The 10,350-nt window shown below is 34.6% G+C and overlaps 1 protein-coding gene across 1 annotated transcript in view; it reads left to right on the top strand.

Annotated features, from left to right (window-relative positions):
• Positions 1 to 10,350, top strand: part of LOC117179589 (protein obstructor-E) — a 27,840-nt gene that overhangs the window by 1,768 nt on the left and 15,722 nt on the right. Inside the window, exon 2 of the mRNA XM_033371550.1 lies at positions 9,849 to 10,088. Within this exon, the coding sequence (XP_033227441.1) occupies positions 9,849 to 10,088 (240 nt within the window). The remainder of the gene's footprint in view (positions 1 to 9,848; positions 10,089 to 10,350) is intronic.

The raw sequence follows: 10,350 nt of genomic DNA, 5'->3' as shown, positions 1-10,350 counted from the left end.
CGCCCCGATCGCCCCCCTCTGGATCCGCCAATGGAATTGAGTATAGTTCGAATCAAAGTTATATATTTCGATAAGGGAGGCTTTATAGACGTGAAGACATTTTTTCGCTTGGATGAACATTTATTATAGACATATTATCCTATTCCAAATAGTTGTTTGTTGACTAAAATATTATTTTAGTATAGTATTTTGCATGATAATTCGAGGAACTGCCCTAAAAGAAAGTTTTAAGTAACTTTGCTAACTAAGAATTCTGAAAGAGCATCAAATTTCCAATGAGAAGAAATGTATCTAAAAAAAATGAAATTATATTCTATTTCAGAATATTTTTGGTTGTCTGGAAATTAACATTATTTTCAAGTTTTTAATAGAAATGAACGGCTATTCCATTAATTTACAAATGGGGAGAATTGTTTCTAACAAAATTTATATTGAAAAAAAACATCTCAAGCGTGAAAGGACCCCGCAGCAAATGTACATGAAATGGCTTTTGGTCGATTTTGATTAAACTTTGCAAAATTGTAGTTCTCGATGTCTGGATCAAAAGTGTTATAGGGCACAATTTCCGAAAATGGACAGTTTTCGAGTTATAGGGTTAAACATCCAACCCTCTTAAGAAACATTACCAAATATTTCGAAAATTGCATCTCTGCGAAAAAAATGTTCCCTATGAAAGTTATTGGGCTCTAACGGGGAAATGCAAAGAAAATCATGGCCTTAAGGCACAGGTCATTTTTCAAAGTCATTCAATGTGGACTTGTCATTTATTGGTAAGATTTAGCCAATAAAGACAAGATATGGCTAGATAATGACTAAATTTCGCTCATCTCTTGCCTTCATTGGCTAGATAATGACTAAATCTCGCTCATGTCTTGCCTTCATTAGCCGGATATTGTCTCAATCAAGCTCATTTCATGCCTTCATTGGCTAGATATTGGCATGTTGACTAAGTCATTCTCATTTTTTGCCTTTATATGGGTTCTATATTGATTTCCTCTTCATATCTTGTCTTTATTGTCTGAATATTAGCAATAAATGACAAGTTCATATTGAATGACCTTGAAAAATGACCTGTGCCTTAAGGCCATGACTTTCTTTGCATTTCCCCGTTAGAGCCCAATAACTTTCACAGGGAACATTGTTTTCGCAGAGCTGCAGTTTCCGAGATATTTCGTAATGTTTTTATAACTCCAAAATTGTCCATTTTCGGACTTTTTGCCCCGTAACACTTTTGATCGAGACATTGAGAACTACAATTTCACATAGTTTAATCAAAATCGACCGAAAGCCATTTCATGTACATTTGCTGCGGGGTCCTTTTATTTGAAAATGTTATGGTAGTTTATATAAACAACAAAGATGTAAAAATTCAGAAAATATAAAAAATTAAAAAAATATCCAGTTTTTTTTCAAGATTTCAAGTTTCTAAACGAAAATAAAGTTTCATTATTAATCAAAAAGTAAAATGAATATAATATTTACCCTCAAAGCAAGAAGACTTCGGAAAATTTTCAAAATAAAAAAAATTGGTCAAAAGAAACTACAATGATTTTTAAAGGAAATTTAAATATTTTATTTTCATATTGAAATTACACAAGCTAGGGTTTAGAGATATTGTAATTCAAGTTTTAATTTTTATTTGTAATAATTAGATTAAAATCAACCAAATGAATACTAGAGCTCTATAATCATTCAATTTTTTACCATACACAATAAAGATATTACAACGTAGTTATATAACAAACAGTTTTTCATGACCTTTTTAAAGATTCAGTATCTCTTATGTAAATTAAATTCACCGTTATAGTACTCTAAAGTCTCTTTGCGTTTTGCCTTTACTGGTGTTTGCAATGGATAATGCACAATGGACAGCCGACGGTTGATTTTTTCGTCACTATATTTAATATTCATTCGTTGAGCGTGAACATGGCGCCAGTTGCTTAATCCATTCTTCTTCGGTCATTCTTAAAGGACCTAATAACAGGAAATTCAATACTGTTAAACTCAGACGTGCAACCAGATGGACTTTGGAGAGGGGGCGTCATACAATAATTACCCTCCTCCTTCCACTTTCAAAGAGGAGTTTTATAATCATTTTAAAGTTATTTCTTTGCTTTGAATTTTTATTATAAATTGTATAAGTACATTAATCATGAAAATTGTAAACATAGTTACCAAATGTATTTACAAGATGCATCTTGTATGTCACGGTATAATTATTAATCAACAAGTATTAAATATTCATAAAATTTTCGAAGTCAAGCATAAACTATAAAAATATCAATTTTAAACCTCAAAATTAAGGAGCCTATAACCACTTTTTACGAAGCGCGTAATGATCTTTTCTACTTCCAATGGGATATCTTTATGTACATTTAAAAGTTCGAGACCTGTCAGATGATCTGGGCCCATAACTGACAAAGCCAAGTTCTCAGCCCAATTGAGGGAAAAATTCCTTGTCATTTCTTAAAACTTAAACCATTTTTTATGTAAATGCTCAACAATTTACATATCTATACTGTAAAAAAATATTTGTGTAAAATTAAAGAGTTTCCGAAAATTACATTTAGTATCATTGTAAATATCACATACTTCACTGTGTGATTTTACAAAAATATGTGAAATTGCATCCTCTAGCGATGTAAATAAAAGGAACCTCGAACAACATTGTAATATTAAACACTCAAAAAAAACAAAATTACTCATTCCCTTGTACGAACTTTACATTCAGAAGGGAAAATTCAGTGGCAGCGTTTAAAAATACTATTCATCGGTAAAATCACTTTCCTGTGATTGAAAATTATATCGAGATTTTTAATTTTACCAAAGATCTTTAATTTTACCCTGGCGAAAATTGTGAGATTTTTGATTTATAATTATTTAAAAATTCAGAAATAATTAATCAAATAATATGTGAATACGAAAACGTCACTCGTTTTCGTAGTTGCCTTCATCCTTCAATTTTAGAGCATTTTTATTCTCAATGCGAGGAAATTGACAGCTATGCTCAACTTTTTTGAAAGCTTTCACACAAAAATAGATCGAATTCGAGCTATTCCTATTTTGTCTTTTACATTTTCTGATATTGGAACAGAATATTTAAACGCTACCACCTGTAGCGCGTCCGGATTATGTTTCTTCAATCTCCATGAAATTGTACAAAGTTTGAGCTTCGAGTGTTCGAAACATGTCACCCTGATATATTTTATTTTATTTTATTCTTTCACATAATGAATTTTACATTTTCGTGTGTAAAATTATCGGCCAAATTGGAATATCACAACAGATTCAATTGTGAAATTAATCGTTAGGTAGATTCTTACAATTTTTCGTAAAGTTACTCCGATACACGAAGGTCTTTTATTTACCTCCACCAGAGATATAAAATGCAATGGTTTTTACAGTGTAATGTGGAAGATTTAATAACATCTGAATTGAACAATTTCAAATTAAATTTTGTAAAACTGCAAAATTGAACATTTTCAACTTTTATAAATTAAACATTTGAAGGATTAAAAAAATATATACCCACTGATAATAGCTTCAACAAATAAAAATTGGTAATAATTATAAATGCATGCTATCATTTGCAATACTGTAAATTGAAGAATAAATCAACAAACTTATAAATTTCCAGTCTTATAATTTTCAGCAATTTTAAGCTTTTTACATTAGAAGTTAATTTATTTTAGTTTTAAGTCGTTTCAAAAGAATAATTTTTTAATTGTTATTTATACATTAACACTTATTTTAAAATATTTTGAAACATTCTCTTAAAACTATACTTTTCTACTAATAAATCACTTTATATTTCCTTAGAAACCTTAAGACATTTTTTTTATTACTTTAGAACCTTTTAAAATCCTGAAACAGCTACGAAATTTTATTTCAAAATCTTTAAAAATATACATTTTTTAGAATCTTTACAAATTTCAAATTATTTTTGAAAATTTTGCAAAACTTCTAAATATCTTTGAAAATGATTCAATTTTTTCCAAAACTTCTAATAAATTCTGATAAATTAAAAAAATCTCCTTACAATCTTCCAGATTATTATTTTAAAAGTTTTGTAATCTTTGGAAACTTTCTTGAATATTCGCTTGAAATTAATTTTTCAAAATAAAAAGTCATTGTGAATTTTTCAAGGAATCTTAATAAATTTATTTATTATTTTGGAACCCTCTAAAATGCTTGAAAAGCTTACAATTTTTCGTATGAAATATTTAAAAATCCACAATTTCTTTTACATTCTTTAACACCTTTTCAAGTTTCAAATTATTTTAGAATTTTGTAAATATCTCCTAAATTTATTCCATTTGTTTAAATTTATATCGGCTCAATTTTTATTTTAGGTCCACGCCTCAGTAATCGCGACGCCAATTTTCTTATTTTTTATATAATTTGCAATTATTGAAATTTCATTTGACACTATAAAATGGTAAAAATAAGTAGACCTCATCATAAAATATTAATTCAACTATATCTTTTGACGATATATTCCAACGACAACTGAGTTTAACGATTATTGAGACCATTGCGATTACCAGGACATTTACCTTATTCATTTAAATTTGGTTTTATTAAAAAATATTATTAAATATCCTCTTAAAATTATTTGTTAAAAAAAAGTAATTCAAAGTTTTCCCAGGAATCTTAAGAAAATTTTAGTATTATCTTCTAAAATTTCGAAGTCTCAAAAGCTTCAAAATTTTATTTACAAACTTTTAAATATCTCCTAAACTTACCTGAATTATTTCTAAATGAGTAATTTCCTAACTGTTATTTACATATGAAAATGCAATATTTTCACTTACAAATAACTTTTGTTTTAAATAGAACAATTAGAATTATTTTCTAATTAGAATTAGAAACAAGTAGAAGCTTGGGTATAGCTATCTGAAATTTTAACGATTCAAGGCTTTCTGTTTCATACAATCAGTTTCATATTAGGCAGTCTGATAAGTCCCTGAAAAATGACACACGGAGACGTTTTTTTGGCCAAAGTCGGTTTTACTTTTTCAACATACACTCCTTTTAGGTCGATACAGCGAGTCCAACGATTTTCTAACTTTTTTATACCGTCCGAAAAGTACCGATTTCTTGCAATTTTGCTTGTGCAACTAAGCATGAATGAACAGGCGCAATGTCGTGATGATAAAGCGGTTTTCTCTTCTTCAAATGCGGTAGTTTTTCTGCGATTTCGATTTTCAATCGGTCCAATAATGATGAATAGTATACTCCGGTTATGGTTTTACTTTTTTCAAGATAGTCCACAAATATTATGCCATGTGCATCCCAAAATACGGAGGCCATAACCTTTCCGACCTATTGTTGCGTTTTTAGACGCTTCGGAGCACTTTCGCCCGGTGGAACCCATTGTTTTGCCTGTTGCGTTGACTCAGGATTGTAGTAGTGGATCCAGGTTTCATCCATGGTTATGAATCGGCGCAAAAACTCGGTCGGCTTACGCGAAAATAATGCCAAATTCTGCTGGGAATTTGTCACACGAATTCGTTTTTGGTCCACTGTGAGCAAACGCGGCACCCATCATCGCGCGCAGAGCTTCTTCATGCCCAAAACTGAATGCACGATATTGCCCACACGTTCCAATGATATGCCTACAGCATTAGCTACCTCTCTCAATTTCACTTTGGGAAAATTCAACATCATATCATGGATTTTCCGACATTTTCTGGTGTAGTAACCTCTTTTGGGCGCCCAGATCGTTCAGCATCAACTGTGCTCGTACGGCCACAACGAAACTCGGTAAACCACTTATGAATCGTTCCAATCGACGGTGCAGAGTCCGGGTAATACTTATCCAGCTTGGCCTTGGTCTTGGATATCGTTTTTTTTGCGAAGAGAGTAGTGTTCGATCAAACCTCGAAACTCAGATTTTTCCATATTAAAAAAAAACTCGGAGGCTAGTCGCTTCTCAGTGCTGTAACTTGTAAATGCGTAAACATAAATGGCTGAAGTTTTGACAGGCGTCATTTGAAGGATCAAGCTCGACGAAAATGGTTCACATTAGTGAATACTAATGCCATCTCTTAGAATTTTCAGGTACTTATCAGACTGCCTAGTATATTGTTTAGTTCTGGATGTTTATTTCATAATCGTTCCTTTTAAATAAACGGTTAAACATTACTAACTCTTACAAAATTGTTGTTTATCTCGATTAAGAATTTTTAAATTGAATTTTATAAAAATTGTATTTTTTATATTCCTATATTTATACTTGTTTATAGTCTGAATTCAGGGGTTCAAAACGTAAACAGTTAAGGCCGCCTGAACCGTTTCTAGTTGAAATGCATGCTATTGCGCGACATTCTTGACTAAGTACTCGCGCACCGCGGCTCTTCCGTGATAACAGCAGTTCTAGATAGGCCGAATACGGGGTGACTGAAAGCGTGTGTTTGGTGTACTGAGGCTTTCGAATTACAAAAATTCGATTTCCAACGTTAAAATACATAAAACATTCGCTTTCATTCACCCCGGTCTAGGCCCTCCTAGAACTGCTGGTTCTCCACAGATTCTCAGGGGAGAGGGGCGAGATCGGTTGCGACATTATATATATGTGTGTGTGTATATAATTAAAAATTTGTCATAAGGACAACCGCAGGATTTCGCCGGGAGCGGGTGCTAATCTAAAAAATTGCACCCGCTTCCAGCGAAATCGCGGTAAAATTTCAGCCATAACCACGTCTCACAACCATGAGATAGGTGGTTACAGTCTGTGAAGGAATCAATACGACGATCCAGCAAAAGCCTCGTGCACCCCGAGAACACGGAGCGACCCAAGGACTACCGCCTTCTGCATTTTTCCCGCAAGTGTTTTAGCATATTCTGGACACGCAGGGATGTTTTTTAGGCCATTAGCAAGTGAAAGCTTGGCACCTCCAAGAGCGCCGATGATAAGGACGATTAGTTTAACAGAATATTCCCGGTAGAATCGTTGCAACTCCCTTATAGGGTCTCGATACCTCTCTTTCTTTTCATTCTCCTTGGTTGTGATGTTTTTGTCAGCTGGTGCTGAAAATTCGATAAAGAACATGGGTCGCTTCTCGAAGTCAAGAAGAACCATGTTAGGCCTCGAGTGAGCAACAAAAACAATTGTCGAGAATATAAAGTTCCAGTATATGCGGCACTTCCCATTCCCGACAATTGACCCGATTTCCCTGGGAGCATTTAGAGGAGCGATATTAAGGTTAATGCCGTAAGAGTGACAGAGATGGTAATAAAGCACTCGTACTGCCGCATTGTGCCTCTGAATGTAGGTCGTTCCCGCGTGAGCTGGACAACCAGATATTATGTGAGCTAAATGCTCGGGGTGTGCATGGCACGCACTGCAGCTATCATCAGGAATGTCTTGGCTCAAAATGTGGCCACGGTATGTTAAGGTGGAAATAACACCGTCTTGGCATGCAAAAATGAAACCCTCCGTACCAGACTTTAATCCGGGCGATTTAAGGAAAGCAAACGTTAGCTCACAAGACATTGACTGATCCTTCACATTTCTGTGGAAGATACCGTGCATCCTTTTATCGAGGAACTGTTCATGAAAGTTTTTCTCTTGTGCCTTCTTAATCCCGGCTTTCAGGAGTGAGTACTTGAGATAGATAAAATTTGATGCATTTTGCTCACCTCTAATATTGAAGTCAAGTCCGAGTGTTTCAGCAGCCTCCTCCGCTGCTTTGTACAGAAACGCTCCTTTGCCCACCTGCTCGTGCTTTCTGACCATTTTAAGAAGTGTGTCTCTTCCATTTGCGACTCAATGTGCTGTACCCAGAATAATCCTGTTGTAAAGACATTCAAGACTCAATATTCCGCGACCCCCTTGACGGCGTGAGATGTACATTCGCGGAACGGAAGACTTAAGATGCATGCTTTTGTTCATGTGCATAACCTTTCTTGTCCCGATATCAAGAGATCTGAGCTCGTTCTTTGTCCATGGAACTACTCCAAATGAATAGAGTAGTACCGGGACGGCAAGGATGTTCGTTGCAGATACTTTGTTCCTCGCCGACAGTTCGGAAGACCAAATCTGCCGGATTAGACGTTTGTGTCTGCTTCGGAGAGTATCCTTTATAGATGTCACATCCTGAATGCGGCTATATGGTCGCCCTAAAAGAGACCTCTCTAAAGGTGACCTTGTTAATTGTCACACGATTTTTCCCAGATGAGATAGTAAATCTGGTTTTCCAAAGCGGCATCAATCTCTCTATGGACCTTACGATTCGCGGATGAACATTTAAGCTTTTCAGAAGACAGATGATAAGTCTATGGGAGGTCGGATTGAAAGCTTTCCGGTATTCAATCCAGGTCATCGATAAGTCATGCTGGTAGAATGCTGCATCTTTGAAGACACATCTATCGATGAGCAGGTTCTCCCGACATCCTGCTACGTCTTTCTTTGAGCCGAGTTGCTCATACATTTCTTGCCATACAGGTTTAATTGTCCGAACAATCCTATCATTCAGGATAGCGTCTTAGCGTCAGATGGTATCCGTATTCTCTGAACAATATGCCGCCTGATGGTCAGCAGCTTTGACTTGTTAAGTGTCTGATAACAGATCCGGAGTTCGCGGATGAACTATTGAACCTTGTCAGTAAAATGCTTGCCAGATGTGATGTAATCAATCACGCACTGAATGCGGGACGCGTACTGTCTTGCCCAGCCTATCTTTATGGCTAGTTGATGCATTCGTCGTTTGGTCTTATTATCAACCGATGGTTTTGTTTTATATACGTATTTTATAAAATGTAAAGAGGATTAATGTTGACCCTCGGAGGTCTCTAGAGCCTTTCGTTGTCGGTGTATTTGATTTCGGTTTCGAGACGAAAAGTTTCGACTTAAGACCAAAAATAAAGTCTCACTCGCGGCCAGGGGCGAGACTTATGAAAATCTAGCAAACATTTATTTTTTGTTCTATTTCAGAAATAGAAACATAAAACTCCGTTTTATTTTTGAATTCTATTTGAGAACTTCAAATCATTTTATATTCAATTACGCACTTATTTACTTAAATATGAGGTTATGTCATTTATATTCGATATAAAGGATATGATTTATATCAGTAGAAGACATATATCTTCCACTAAGTTTTAATTATAAAATTAAAAAAAAACTAAAGTTGCGTTAAAATAGCCAGAATGAAGAAGTAAAAGCCACACTATTATTGATTTTTCTCTGATCCCTACATTTCATGAAAAATTTAGCTAATGTGAACAAAACAATTGTAAAAGTCTAACTCGCAAAACGTAAACATATTGCTTGAAAATCTCACAATCCGCTACGTTCGATCCCTGTTCACATTAGTTGTTTATTGGCAATAAAATAATGTCTCTATGAGAGCATTCGCGGCCCTGATTTGCTGCGACAATTGCATAGTTGGGACAAATAGGCGCTGATAATAATTGATGCCTTCTCTATAAATGTGTTCAAGCAGGAAATTCGCTTTCCAGTATGGTACATCGTAAACTTCAATTATCTTATTTAAAAATTCACGTGGGGACCTTTTTTGTAAATGTGCGGGGTTGGGAGGTGGGTGTTTAAGTCGCAGTGCAAGCCCTTCTGGATCCGCGATTGGTTACTCTGCATTACACATACTAGCAAGTAGCTAATCGTCATTAACAGGTGAAAACTTAAAAATAGATGTTAAATTGTATTTTTCAGACTTTTTTTTACTCTTTTGCTGCTTGAGACGCGAAAAAAATGTATATGTTGAACGTTTAAAAATATGTAAGGCCATTTCAAGTTTTTATTCAAGGGCCCAGAAAAATTAAATGATTGTCAGAAACAGCAAATATTTAAATATGATTTAATATGTATATTTATATTTTTTAAGCCTCCAGTTTGTCTATTCCTGGACACGGACTAGCACTCTTAGGAGCACCAAGTTGTCCTGAGATATATGGCGAACAGGCGTACCCACATCCAGAAGATTGCAATTCTTTCTTCCTCTGCACGAATGGCAGTTTGACCCTGGAACACTGCGAGAATGGCCTCCTGTTCGACGGTCATGGCAACATTCACAACCACTGCAACTATAACTGGGCTGTTAACTGCGATCATCGCAAACCTGATCGTATGTATATCAAATTATAATCAAGTTAGTGCCAATCATTATTAATTTTTCTTCCACAAATTTCCAATGTTCAGAAAGAATATGTTTCCTCAATTTTTAGTCACTGGGAATGATTGATGTAAAAAATTAAAAAAGATTGTTCCATACATTATGTTTTTAGAAGCTGAAAATAACTCAATTAATATTTCAAAACATTTTTGTCTGTACAAATATCTGTACAGAAATGTCCCTTATTCAAGAAAATAGTTTCATTCATTTACGA

Source organism: Belonocnema kinseyi, chromosome 9 (genome assembly GCF_010883055.1).
Source record: "Belonocnema kinseyi isolate 2016_QV_RU_SX_M_011 chromosome 9, B_treatae_v1, whole genome shotgun sequence".
NCBI classification, from domain to species: domain Eukaryota; kingdom Metazoa; phylum Arthropoda; class Insecta; order Hymenoptera; family Cynipidae; genus Belonocnema; species Belonocnema kinseyi.
This window is presented reverse-complemented; position numbering and strand designations above follow the sequence as displayed.